General features: G+C 37.2%; 3 protein-coding genes across 3 annotated transcripts; all 3 read right to left on the bottom strand.

Annotated features, from left to right (window-relative positions):
- On the bottom strand, positions 648-2,499 carry LOC105171768 (transcription factor TCP9). The gene has a single exon (XM_011092995.2). It carries the CDS (start codon positions 2,287-2,289, stop codon positions 1,198-1,200), a length of 1,092 nt encoding a protein of 363 aa, XP_011091297.1. The 5' UTR covers positions 2,290-2,499; the 3' UTR covers positions 648-1,197.
- LOC105171776 (peroxisome biogenesis protein 16) lies at positions 4,534-8,755 on the bottom strand. The gene is made up of 8 exons (XM_011093008.2): positions 8,352-8,755; positions 7,236-7,293; positions 6,396-6,612; positions 5,990-6,291; positions 5,632-5,894; positions 5,303-5,370; positions 5,117-5,178; positions 4,534-4,870 (listed from the first exon to the last, which is right to left on the bottom strand). Exons 1-8 carry the CDS (start codon positions 8,418-8,420, stop codon positions 4,809-4,811), a joined length of 1,101 nt encoding a protein of 366 aa, XP_011091310.1. The 5' UTR covers positions 8,421-8,755; the 3' UTR covers positions 4,534-4,808.
- On the bottom strand, positions 9,143-13,574 carry LOC105171786 (ATPase GET3). The gene is made up of 7 exons (XM_011093019.2): positions 13,102-13,574; positions 12,213-12,337; positions 11,485-11,635; positions 10,501-10,611; positions 10,092-10,230; positions 9,884-9,999; positions 9,143-9,603 (listed from the first exon to the last, which is right to left on the bottom strand). Exons 1-7 carry the CDS (start codon positions 13,360-13,362, stop codon positions 9,427-9,429), a joined length of 1,080 nt encoding a protein of 359 aa, XP_011091321.1. The 5' UTR covers positions 13,363-13,574; the 3' UTR covers positions 9,143-9,426.

Raw genomic sequence — 14,506 nt, forward strand, 5'->3', positions numbered from 1 at the left:
ACACATCAAACCCTCCTTGAATTTAAAACTGTGAAATTTGTCCCAAAATCTTAATATAAAGGGTACTTTTAGTTTGAATCAAATTCAATTAAATTAAAAAAATAAAATAAAATAATTATGTAGTAAATACAATATTACTTTGTATGTAATTGTTGTACAGTTACATATGAAAAGGTATGATTTTTAGTAAATCTTTTTATGAAATTATTATGTTAATAGGAAACATTTTTTTGTTCAAATTAGTTAATTTGAATTGTTGAACCGGAACCCTAATCTTAAAAAAATTCTTGAGTATTGTAAAGCAAATTTTAAGTTTTTGAATGAGGGACAAAATATTTGGATAAGAATGAGTGAAATTTGAAAATCTTTAAAATACATGTTACTCTATTTTGCATGTTATTTCTCCCCACATACCTTCTTTGTTTCCTTACTATATATCTAGGGTTTAAGCACACAAATTGTTCCAAACTATGTTGGACAAAACTTGGGACACTTTCTTCATCAAAATACATCTCTATTACTTAATAGTAGTTATACGTCTGAACTAATACGGTTAGTGTTGATAATTGATATCTAAATTCATTATGGTTCTTACAATTAAGATTAATGATGTAATTAAATTTTCCAAGGGGAGAAAAGGAAAACGGTTAATGATAAACAAGCTCCACTATTTATTTAAGATTAAAGATTATGAGTAGTTACATCACCTAATCCCCAAAAAAAAAATGAAAAAGAAAAGAAGAAATGGAATTATGGTTGAAGGGGTTGCTTGACCATAACTATGCGAGGAGATTGAGATTATGAGACTAAGAAAGAAATGAAGGTAAGAAGTGGAGCAGCAAACGCGTTGAAGAGGCCCACCAATGTCAGAAGCCCATTGCCGGCCACGTCCCCCCACTCTCCCTTCTGCTCCACCAAAGCTAGGCCCATATACGGGACCACCCCGGCGGCCGCCCAGCAAGGACGTTCTCCGCCTGCGGGTCCACCACCTCGGACACTGTGCCCCCACGTGGGCCCCTTCTCCCTTTTCTGCCTCCACTCTTGTGGACCCCTTCCGCCAACCTAAGCTGGAGGCCTTGCTTCCACTATCACACGTGCGCATCTTAGTCTCCAACACCACCGTCCTCCTTGAATCGGCGCTTCACGCTGTTGTTGACCTTCCATTGGAGTTCATTGTCAAGCTGGAAACCTCTCGTCTTAATTCTTGGCCGAACGAGTGGGCACAAATGGGAACTCCTTTTTCTCGTGAATCTCCCAGGAAACATCCCTCAGCATCTGCGTCTTGGTCGCCCCAGAACTGTTACTCGAACTCGGTAAATTCGGTTTCTCCGCTGAAACTCCTGCGCTCAAGCTCTGAAAAGTCTGCAGATTAATCTGGGCCACAGGTTGCGCGACGTTAACGCCGCCGCCGGAGGGTTGCATAGCAGCTACGAAAGCAGAAATAGGCCGCGCGGCGGCGGAAATGTTGACCACCGGGGCCAAGTTTAGAGCAGCGGCTGGCTGAACTGTTAGAACCTGTGCGGCCTGATTTGGTGGGATTATGAGGAAAGTTGGGGTTGATGAGTTTGAGTTTGATGCTACTGTCGGAATAGCCCACATGGCAGGGATTGGGATAACTGACATTAACGGGGCGGAAACTGAAGCGTTGTTGCACGATATAATTGCGGAATTATTAGCATTGGTGATGGCGAAATTATTAGTAGCGTTTGATGCGGGGTAGCCGGTGGTGTTTACATCAATGAATTCGCTGCTAGAGGGACGCTTGCGTTTGCGATTAGTGGGATCGTCGGAGCCGCCTCCCGCGGCGGAAGAGGTGGTGGTTGGGATTTTCAAAGTGCCGTTGACCGACATGGCAATGGCGGGGACGGTGCCGGTCCCGGTAGCGGCGATGATGGCGGGCTCGGCTTGTTCCAACAGCCAACGGATGGTTTCCCCGTCAGACTTGTGTCCGAGCTCTCGGGTGAGCTGGAAGACCCTAGCGGCGCAGGTGGCGGGCATTCGGATTCTCCGGCCACGGCCCTCAACTTTGGTGTGGCGGTCTTTAGTTGAAGACCTTTTCATCTGGGGGTGAGGAAGTATTCCTGGTGGTTTATCCTCCCCCAAATCGGCGTCAGGTTCTTCAAGTTTGAGGGATATGGTGGTGGGTGGCGCCATGCGAAGAGGCTGCGCGGCCGTCGGCGTCCGGCGTGGATAATTAGGAGTAGAACCCTTGTTGTCTGTAGGGGGTGGGAGATTGAGTCCGGTTTCTTGATGATCTGCTGGAAAAGCTTGCGTGTGTGGGGAAGCCATGAAAATCAAATTATAAAGACTGAAAATTCAGAGAAACAAAACATAGAAATTAGAAGAAGGTGAAGGAAAGGGGAATCAGACGATCAGTTTAGTTTAGTTTAGATGGCAAAAAGAATGAACCCTGCCTGCAACCCTTAAATACTTATGACTTGTACGACTACTTGATGAGAGAGAAAGACAGTTAATTAGAGAGAGAGAGAGAGAGCGCGAGTATTGATGAGGAAATCTAACGGTTATTAGCCAACTATATCCATCAGCAAGACAATAGATGGGGTCCACGTGATGGTTTCATTATTATCAATTTTAATTATTTTCTTTATTAAAAAAAAAAAAAGAGAGGATATTCTTGGCAAAGGAAAGTCAGGTTGATTCGGATTTTTGTTGCAAAGATTAGAAGGGACAAAACAAACAATGCAGTGTCCCACTGTCACTGTGTACGTAGGACTCCCATTACAATTTACACTACTTACAAACTCACATACCTTCTACAACTTCTCTATCTCAATCTCTATTATATATTTAAATTTTAATTTAATGAGATAATGATGCAATTATCACATAATTAGTGTATTCTGAGAAAAAGAAAAAAGAAAAAGAGCATGTACAATGAATATTAATTATGTAATAACTGGTTTTCTAGATGAATTTTGATTGTCTGTAAATAATTCCACATCAAATTTAGAGGGCTGGTATAAAATATTGGGATAATTATATTTTTTTTAAATTTGATATAATTACATGTAAATTCTATATTATTTGAGAGATTATAATTAGTATTCTTAAAATTTGCTTTTGTCTAATAATCAAACTCTCTGTTGATTAAAATTCATTGAATTATTGTAACTAACAAAAACTTAAAATTGAAATTCATATCTAGTTACAATTTATTGACTATTATAACTCAAATTATTCTTGTACATTCCCACAAGGATAATTTAATTAAAAAAATTATTTAATTTATAATAAATTAATAAAAAAATATAATTTTTTATTAAATATTTTTTTGTTAACGAAAAAAACATAATTTTTTACAAGGATCTCCTAGAAAATGCAAAAGAGGGTTTTGTCCATGGAAATTTTGACACATCTCCATTGCGTACGAATGTGGGCCACAAGGACAAGGTGGTCTCGTCATCGCTCAACTCATACACCATACGCACCCTATACATATGTAGATTGAATTAATCCAGCTTTAATACCCCCCACCCACTCTAGGAGATGGGGGTCGGACGCCTCCCCGGCTGTATTTTGTGGTGGTGGCTGCCCCTATATAGAAACGCATAGTAGTAAAAGCATTTTTGGAGAAAGGCCCACAAGAAGTGGGGCATGAGACGCCATTCAGCCCACTTGCTGTGGGCTGGTCCCCACATGGGGTTTGGTCTGGATAGGGACGCTTCCTATTGGGTGGGCCACTGAGGCCGAACCCGCTATGGCTGCCACCTCCGATCCTCTTTTATTATGCTATGGTGGGGTGTGCTCTATGCTATGCTCCCTTTTCATGTCTATATATTTCACTTGCCCCCCACCCCACCCATCTAAGTATCCAACCTACCTAAGATTAGAACATACCAAATTACATCCTATTCCAAATTATATCAACCATTTTATAAATTTGGTCGGAGTTCATTTATCAATTGACAATCAATATATGTCGACCCCTGCTTCAACTATAATCTCTTTCCATGCTCGAGTGAGTGAGGCCCCATATATAAAAACATGTCAGCAAGTTCTGTTTCGATATTTTCTTTAATCGAGTTTGAAATTATTTTTAATATTTTCATTCCTAAGTCACGTGTATAAAAGATTGATGTGTCAGCAGTAGAGCGTAGTTTTTGATGGACAAGTATTCTGTATGGTGGGTATGTACGTATAGTTGGGGCCTGGGACTGAGACTAGAACTGGGGGGGCCATAAGGCTATATAGGGTGGGGTAGTACCGGATTTGTGGGTGCGGAGGGTTGGATTGGGTCCATTAGCCTAACAACACCCTCACCCACACACCCAGGGGGGGGGGGGGGGGGGCTAATTAACTTCACCAGGGCCCAGGCCCTTTTTTCTGCCTAATATTTCAATCTTGACCTAAGTCATTTATTAAGAACCTATCCTTTTACTTTTATTTAAACAAGTAATAATGATATATATATATATACATGTATTCGGAACTTCGGAAATATTGATTATGGGAGTGGCGTTAAAAGAGAATAATATTGAAATAAAAAATTCAACAGGAGTAATAACGTTGAGGTTACTGACACCATGATTCAATTGGAGTATCATACATATCTTGACAACGTGATTTTCTGACACACAATTTGGAGTAATAACGTTGTTGGCATACATTACATGAACAGAACTATGCTTTTAACTGCGTATTATTGATGTGTCTGTTCATTACAACCTGAGCTCAAGTATTGATTGAATAACTGAAAGCTAAATGTTGCCATGTTTAACTAAAGAGAGGGGTTGTAGCACAACATTGAAGAAACTTTGAAAATCGGTAGAACCCATCAAGAATTTGTGTCATGAACCAGACATGTAGGTGTATCGAGTCTGCGCTCCAACAAGTAGTTCGACGAGTTTCTCTGCACAGAAAAGAAAAGATTTTAGTCAAGTTCCAATGAAAAAATCACACGCCGTGAGCCCCAAGTTGTCGTCTTCTAGCAATGGTGTCGCACTTGTCCTCACTTTACAGAAACTAGAAGAGACCCATTACACCCACGTATAAATCATTTTCACGTTTCCTCCCACGAGCACATAAGGGATATCACGAAAAGTATTCGTTACAGTGACATGATAAGAATAAATGTTTACACAACTGCAAAACTTACCAGTAAGAAGACCTATAATGGGCACCGGTTCTAGTAGCTTTTGTGTGGCGTCAAGTCTTTGCCTGAAGCATAGAACAAATGTTAACACACTGTTTCTTTTTTCTGCTGATCATACAGAAGGTGGAGCAGAAGAGGGAGAACAAGAGACAGAATGATAGAAATCTGCCATGAGAAAATATGGATTACCGGGTATACTTGGCGAAAAATGGATCTCTCATTAGGTAAAGTGCCCACAGCAGCTTCCGCCTTTTTAACTGCAGTATGCCCATATATGGAAAGAAATTTTAGCTTTAAATTGATATAAGAGGAATCTCAGTCGGGCAATCTGGTAAAAGTTATGGTCACACTGTATATGGGCAGAAAAATGATTAAACTTCATGAGAATAGAAGCGGAGTGTAGTTCTCTAGCAGGAAATAAAAAACAAAAAGGCACTTTAATAGGGGCAGACAGAGAGCCTAGAGAGTTTATAAAATAAGGGGAGACAAAACACATCCAGAAAACATGAATGTCTAACCTCATTCTTCTCAAGGTTGGAAAGATGGAAGTCCTTGCTATTGTGCCGCAAAGTTGTGAGAAAGGAAATAATTCCATTTCCAACGAGGTCTATGGCCAACGAAGTAAGCCAGGGAAACCATGATTGTGCACCATACTTTCTAATTAACAATACATATATAAGTGGTCTTAAGATAAACATCACCTCTCCCGTTAAACATAAGCCCCCAGGAATACCCTTCTCAGTCAAGAAAGTTGAGAGACTTGGTGTCCCCGCCACTGGTGCTGTGATGGCAGGAAAAGATAATTTAACAAACAAGTCTGGTTTATACTGAGCAATTGCGTGCCAAAATAAAATGTTTGACAAAGGAGAAAATTACTTGGAGGCTCCATTATCCCCTGCTGGTGCTGAACCCTGCGTAGCCATGTAGGCTCCGCAACTGTCCGCGCATTTTCACCAAATCTAGTTAAGGCAGACAATGCCCTCCCTTCAAGATTCCATGGATCTTGTCCAGGGTGATTCTTCAGAAAACCAGAAACCCCTTGCTGACCAGAATTTGATAATAACCCATTTCTGTGGGAATCAACATCATCAGAATTGCTTTTATCATTTATGCTCTCCCCACCATGTAAAAGCATTTTATAGCCGCTGTTGCGCAGAATTGCCAACCTAAGTAATACCCTGTAATTGGATCATCCACAGTTAATTTGTGGATACAGATTTTGGTTAGTTTTATGCAGAAAGTCACGGCATTTGGAAAGAGTTTAGATAATGTTACTATTTACTTGACAGATTCTGTTATGGCGATGAAGTTCCATTTCTTTTCTTCACCATAAAATTGCTGCGCCGCAACCTCAACAAGAGTTTCCAAGTCCTTAAGTAAAGTAATGCATAGTGAGAATGGTAAGGAAGAAGATTCAACGCGCCCTGTTTGCGGCTGTGTTGGAGTTGTATCGAGTATATGTTCATTGACGGTAGTGAAAATACCCAAAATTGATGTTACTGCAGGAAATTGCATGACATATATGATGGAAAATATCTTCATCAACAACAAAGGATAAAATGCTTCAAGGGATATAATTCTACATGATACACAGCATGGTTAAAAATGATTAGATATGTGAAAACAGGAAGTACCAATGGTTATAGGGAATCATGTTGTCTAATCTTCAAGCAATCATGACCACTAAGGTTTTAGTTGAACTAACATAATATCTCTTAATACAATGGATTCTGATTCAAATTATAGCGGGACTTCATAATATCCCAAACTGAAAGAATTTCTGACGTCAGGTTTTAGTGAAGATAGGCATGGAATTCTTATAAAGCTGAACATACAAGTTCATTTATAATCTATTTCACTTATTTTTCATTACTCAACTACTTTGAAAATTTCTTTCCAAATTGGTCCCTGTCCAAATGGGAAATAGTATGATATTCGGTTTACAATGCTTCTACTTTTCCTTTTCGCTTTCTTTCATTATATCTTGGGTCCAAAGAAGTGTTAGGGTTTATGAATGCGAGCTGAAAAGAGAAGAAAATATATTATAGAATGGAATAAAATTCATTTAGGTACATCTCATTAGTAACAAGAAGAAGCCATTGTTACCAAAATTCTACAAAACCTGCTTCTGGTCCAATTTCTGATTCTGAAAACCGCTCCGGGAGAAGCCATGTTAAACCCTGAACATACATTTTAAACAACATGGTAAGGTTGTGGCTTGCAAATCTCCACACAAGTCAACATCATTATATTCTAATGTTTCCACTTAACCCGAATGAATGAGAAAATCTGGAAAAGCTGCTAGAGAATATCCATCCCAGATGTTGAAGAAAAATTGCAACGACAGATACAGAAAATACTTTTTCAGATATAAATTGCAGATAAGTACCAAATTTGCCACCAATTACAGAAAACTTACAAATGGGGATTCAAGTTCTGACATACAATACCAGGTACTACTAACTTCATCTATAAGTAAAAACTCGATAACAGATAGACTTTTTCAGGCTCTATGTAATGCTTCTTATGAAAGTCCTCCACATTATCTTCATATCTAATTCAACAACAAGGCAAAACAACAAGTCTACTTGCTCATACAAACCTACGCCGATTGCAGTAGATTCATCACGACCAGAGAAGATTCAGTTCAAAAAAGTGGCAAGAGGAGGTAAGGCATGTTTCAGACGATGATTATGTATTCGCATATTGTATCCAACTTTCAGAGGAAACAGTCGGCTTCACCATGTACTGCTAAACCATATTATCTCATGTATATCACCATGCATCTTCAGCCATCTAACCACAGTGATACTAGAACTACCTATCAGACTATTGCATCATCACATCTCTGAAATGTCAGAACCCCTCAATACTAGTCCACTAGCATTCCAATTCCCCGGGCATTCAAGTTTCGCAACAATAAAAAAGAAAACTGGTCTTGTACAATCAATCTGCTTGACTAAATCCATAAATTAAATAATCACAGAATATATGCAAGTAATTACATTTGCGCCACGATCCAGAAGCACAGTTGCTTCCATAGACACCCAGAACTCTCATCGTACTGTAACTCTATTCTTACTACTCTGAAGTTTTTCCCCAAAACGAAAAACAAACAAAAAGAACGACGGATAAAATTCATCTATACCCCTGCTTAATTAGATATAACCACCACGAAAAGACAGATAGGAAAAAAAACAAAAACAAGAAAACGAAGAGCTTATCCGAGCAGGCTTACATTAGCTAAAGACTCGAGGGAATGCACATAGTCTCTGTTCCTCCGAACCCATCTCTTGTAAGCTTCCATGGGAAACAAAGTTTGAATCTTTACCAAAAACGAAGTACTCTTATATAATCCTTAAGCTTTGCCAGTTCAGTTTAATGGTAAAACAATTTGGAACCCTAAACTACTGGGCCACCATCCACCGCTTAATTGGAATCTTTTGCGATTCTGAAAGAAGCCCAGGTGAGGAAACAGGGAAAAGAGAGAACCCTTTTGGGGGTTTTATTTCTTGGGACGTGTGTGCGTGTGTATGTGACATATGCTTACAGGGATTGTTGCAGTAGAGGGAGGGATCAGGATGCGTCTTGAATGGATGAACAGATATTTAGTGGAAAGAGTTCTAATCAGACATGCCGTTTGTTGCATTGGGTATCTATAAAATATATATATATATATATATATAAAGAATTTTATTATTTTCGTTTTTCTTGTATAAGTACATCTTCCTTTTCTCTTTTTCTTTTATTGGGGATATTTGTCAATTTCTGATTTTGTGTTGTGAATTTAAATTCTCGAACTTGTAATAAATCTGTCGCTAGTTCAAATCCGATACTCTTTTTTCACCCACAATGGTTATATTACAATCTTTGTAACTGCTGGCCGTCACAATATTTTATATGCAAGTTCTTTATCATACTATGAAGAATTCATCGTAAAAGAGTAAAAATCATGAAGCACTTTCAGTTTCTGTCTGATAAACATTAGTCCATTTCAGAATCCAGACTTTTGAGACTGAGATTTTCACATGAAGAAAGAAACGAAAGATGCTGATCCAACTGAATTGTACTGTTGCAAGTTTACAAATGATGCATCATGGGACCATCAGATTACAATCAGAAAACAAATCCCTTATTGCATCTAAAAATGAGGGGGGGAGGAAAGAATTAATCCTTAGATCCATACAGCAGTTTGAATTTGTAATACATACTGATAACCCTCTAAAGTTGAATGGAGACGCAGTTTGCCATACGTCACTCTCTCCATCAGACAACGCTATGTGAAGGACTGCCTCCATGATACTGTGTTTGCATCAAACCTTTTGTTTCCCCTTTCTGAGTCTTTCGAGTTCTGCCTCAGCATCCTTAAGCTGCTCTCTAAGTGTTGATACTCTCTGCTCAAGCTCTTCTACTGTTCCTCGTTGAATGGATGATTGATACGGGGATAAAAAATGGCGTGAAAATGATTTCAATGCTTCAACCCCACAAACCTGGTAAACATTACCGGTCAATCGACGAACTCAGTAAACAAGAGTCAAATAACCTAACTATGGAAAGAGAAATCAGAAATATGGGAGTAGATCCTATGATCCATAAAGCAGGAGTATAAAAAAATGTTCTTGAAGATTTCAATTTTTTCCTTGCATAAAGAACATAAATTCATCAAACAATGAATGCTGATTGTCAAGGGTGAGAACAGGAATACTCAAAATCCATCCAATTGGGCACTTGAAAATATTGAGAAGATGAAGTTAGACAGTCTGTATATACCTCTTGGGGCAGCAATGGCAACTTAGTAATGTTAAAATCGTCGTATAACATGTAAAACTGATCCAGGTATTTTTGCTGCATGCGCATTCTAGCTTTGAGCAACTTTGATTCGACAACTGTAAAAATAACAAAGGCCATGCGAACTATAATTGGTAAGAAGTTTAATTTGGTATTGTAAAAGCATCGCCGCACCAAAAGAAAGAATTACCTTCTTCATCATAAATTACTTGGTTGATAATGATATTATGTGTATCTATCTCAAACTTAGTAAGTTCCTGAACAAGTCGTTCAGTTTCGTAAAGAGAAAGGAATTCTGGAATGCAGACACAGACAAAGGTTGTCAAATCCTGCCAAAAAAGGAAAAGTGAGCATCACGAAATTTTCCCAAGAACGCTGCGGGAGACAAATGTTAATGAAAATGTAAGCTTTTCCCACAATAATATCCAGTTACCTAGGTAGATGCACTTTACTAAGTAATCTATCCACACACTCAAACCAGCTTAAGATGGGAAAGAAGCTAACATTGACCAACTATCTTTTTACACGAGAAAGAGCTCAGGACAAAGAAAATATTCGTCAACTTATATTGTTCTTAGGAAGCAATAATAAAACCTTACCGGATCCTTGAACTGCTTGTTCACTTGTTCAATCACATCTTTCATGCCCTCAAGCTTTCCCAAGATGGCATCTTCACCAAATTCATCACCAACACCAAGAAGACGAGTCATCTGCCATGAAGTTATTGAAAGCTACTTAATTTCAACTTAATTATTTACTTAATTTCATATCAGCAGAATAGTTGTTTTCATTTGCAAGAATAGAAAAGACTGAACATTTGAACTAGCTAAAATATATAATAAAATAAAGCATAATTACCACACTTATACATGGGTTAGAGAAAAGTAATTGGAAGAAATCTCATCAAGCACCAAATTTCTTGGGTGCTTGATATCACCACTTGATTCAACATAAGGAGATCCTAAATAATCAGTATCAATTCATATGACCATTCAAGAACTGTAGTGAGAGTTCGGACTAAATGCATGAAAGCCGTACTAAAGTTCAAATCATGGCTTCAATCAAATAAACGAACTAGAATTTCAGTGTGAACATAAAAAATAAGAAATCTAGAGTGTCTCCGAAACCAATTCTAGATGGACTTTTGGGTCTCAGATTACAAAGTTGGTCATTGTCCATTACCTTTACAAAGACTTCTAGTGTGAAATGTCAATTCCACAGAACTCACCTTTTTGGTGTAGGAATTTAACTATCTCAAAGATCTAGCAGATTGTTTTTCTAACTCTTAACTTGAAAATTTGTTCCATTGTTCTAATCGAAAAAGTGTTACATATCGAGAATATAGGGGTTAGGTTTACAATTCATGTTGGAACAACAACTATTACAATTACAAATTTGGAGGCTACAAAAATGTGTTTCAAGGTGGTATTTGTGTTGATTACTGAAATCAACATGGCAAATATAGAAGCAAGCATACATACTACTTTAGTTTCGATTACAATTTTGCCCCTAAAGTAGCCATCAATCTCCACCTGTCAAAGAAATGTTTATTTTTAAATTAAAAGGTACGCTGGAAATCATACCTGGCTCAACAAGCCACCAAATTTATTCTTCAAACTCATCATTTTAGCAAGCCCTTTTTCTAATGTTGAAGGAAACTGTAACAGCCGAAGCGTATGGCCAGTTGGAGCTGTATCAAATACTATGACAGAATAATCCATACTTTGCACTAGCCTGAAGAAGATCATTAATAGCAATAAGAATTTTAGGACAAAGACCAATATCAAATTATATAATAAATCATATATGATGGATCACCAAATATTTGTTTACATTAGTTAGAGAACTTGTGATAAATAAACATTCTTTCGTTTGTAATCCAAACTTCAGAGTTAGGAGTACATTATCTTACTCTGAACTTTAGAAGAGGAACTAAAACAATGTAAAGACAAGAAAAAGATGTAGGCTGAAAGGGATTCCCAAATGCAGCTGACATAATATCAAAAAGTGGTCACTCCATAACTGAATCAATTGACTAATTCAAACCAATATTACTTCTCAATACAACCTGTCTGGCATATTTTACTTCTTGACAGAAAGTTTCATATCTATACATGTGAATTTTGTCGAGAAAGAGGACGGAAATTGTACTCAATGAACTCTACTTTGAGAACGTATCAACAAAAAGGCTCTTCTGCCAAATCCAACCAGCTAACCTTTTGTTCACTTAATAAATTAAAGATAAAGCTGGAGTACATTGCAGACATCAAATGTGGAGCATCTTGAAACACTAGTGAGACATCAAACTTACTTGAGCATTTCAGCAAAACTCATAGCCTCATCAATTCCTGGAATAGAATTTGCTAAATCTGATATAAATCCATCAGTAATATCTGTCCCAAGGCTGTCTTCATGTTCCACGGTAGGATCAACTTCCTAGAACACAGAACCCCAGCTAATCACGTGTCTAAGATCAAAGAATTTCATGCATACGCCAGTCCACATATAATGTCAATACATAAATTCTCCATTCCAAACCATATTCATAAATAAATTTCAAGTCAAACCAAAATCTGTGTGCTGTAAGTGCTGGATTTCTAACAGCTATTCATCCATTAGTGTGAAGAAGAACACAAATCGGCAACCAAAAAGCTTCATGTGCATCAATATTACTCTGTTCTAATGCCAAAGATGACTGAGTATAACTCACAAACAGAGACAATCTACCACCAAATTAGAAGGAAACAATGGAGTTGGTATTCCACTTGATCAACATTCCAGACATGATTAACCACAAATTTTCAAGGTAAGACCCAAAGAAAAGCTTTCTTTGGTAAATGTCTTAAGAAAAAAATCCAAATAAAAAAACATTTAAAAGTTAACCGATTGTGAACCCAACAAAGTTTACACTTCCAGACAATCACAAACTAAATTATCGATTGACAATCTTAAAAAATAGATTACAAACTTAGAATGAATGAAGACAAGGTTCTATAAAAAGCAGACAGGCGCGACTCGCTATACATCCAGAGCTGAATTCCGCATAATCCCCCTTACAACCAAACATCCAACCCAAAATCAATCCCCAACTTTACTTCTCAAACCAACTAAATACGATCACCAAATTGAAAAACAACCCAAAGGAATGACAACAAGAAGTATAGGTTCAAGAATCAAATTGGGGTTCGCGAGGACCATACCATGGCGTACAAGTTAGAGAAGCCATTAACAAGGGTAGGGCTCTTGGTGAACTTCTGCTGGAACGCATCACTTAGATTATGTGCTGGGTCGGTGGAGATGATGAGCACAGACTGTCGCACCCGCGCGAGCAAGATGGACAGAATAGAGCTGCACGTAGTCTTACCCACGCCGCCTTTCCCACCGACGAAAATCCACTTCAATGAGTCCTGCTCGAGTATATTCTGCACTGTTGCCTCCGGCAACTCTTCGTTGGAACCCATCAATTGTCGCTGAATGCACTTGGTCTTGTTTCTTTGATGTTTGTGTACTGGTCTCTGGGGTTTCTTGTTGTCTTGGAATTTCTACAAAGCAGTTGGAGTACGGCGGAGGTTTTGCTTAGGTGTCTTGTTAGAAGAGATCTACGGGGGAGTTCTGGTTCTTGCCTGAAATAGAAGACTGCCTTGACTAAAGAATCCTTCTTGGTTCTTTTGGGTTCTTTTACAAATAGTTCAAAGATACAGTACTTATGTGTTATTATACTCAAATTTCTCCCACGTGAACATAATTGCAACATCTCCCTTTAAGGTTCATTTATTACAAAGATGCCCCTTTGTTTTTTTGGTACAAAATTAATTGAGGAATATTTATTATTTTCCAAAGCATTTCAATTCTTTCCTTTCATTTTTTCTTGGGTATTTTTAAAATTTAGCTAAAAGTTTTCTGTATTAAAATAATAGACAAAAAATTCCTATATTTTTTAAAATATTGCATACTCTTCTCTTCAATTAGGTAAACTTCAACGGCATTAATTTTTCATTGAATTGACTGTTATACATTTCTTATTACAATTATTGATCTTAATTCTTAAACAATAAACGGTTCAAATCTTAAAAAATTTAAAATATATATGATTATATCTACAGTATAATGACCTATAAGCCTCGTTCTACCACCCCTTTCTGGAAGGTGCGGCAGCCAAATCCAGGGCAACCTCGCCCTGGATCTGGATGACCACCGTCACCTAGATTTGAGGCGACGAAGAAAAAAAATTATTTTTTCTAAAAAAAATATTTTAAATAATATTTACAATAAATAATATGACTCGAAATAATTAATATAATTTGTTGGTATTTTGATATTTAATTAGTATATTTTATTAAAATATAAAATGTATTTAATTAATAATATATAATTTTTATAAGTAATTTTTATATTTCATAAGTTTTTAATTTAAAATAATTTTAGTATATTAAATTTGTATTGTGTTAAATTAAAATTTTAATTTTTAAAAATTTTATATACTGTTCAGGTGCATTTATATTTGAATTTATACTTCATATGAAATTCTTAATTTAAAGATAATTTTAGAATATTAAATTTGTTTTGTATTTTTTAAATTAAAAATTATATACTATTTAGTTGTTT

Source organism: Sesamum indicum, linkage group LG1 (assembly GCF_000512975.1).
Source record: "Sesamum indicum cultivar Zhongzhi No. 13 linkage group LG1, S_indicum_v1.0, whole genome shotgun sequence".
Lineage (NCBI taxonomy): Eukaryota > Viridiplantae > Streptophyta > Magnoliopsida > Lamiales > Pedaliaceae > Sesamum > Sesamum indicum.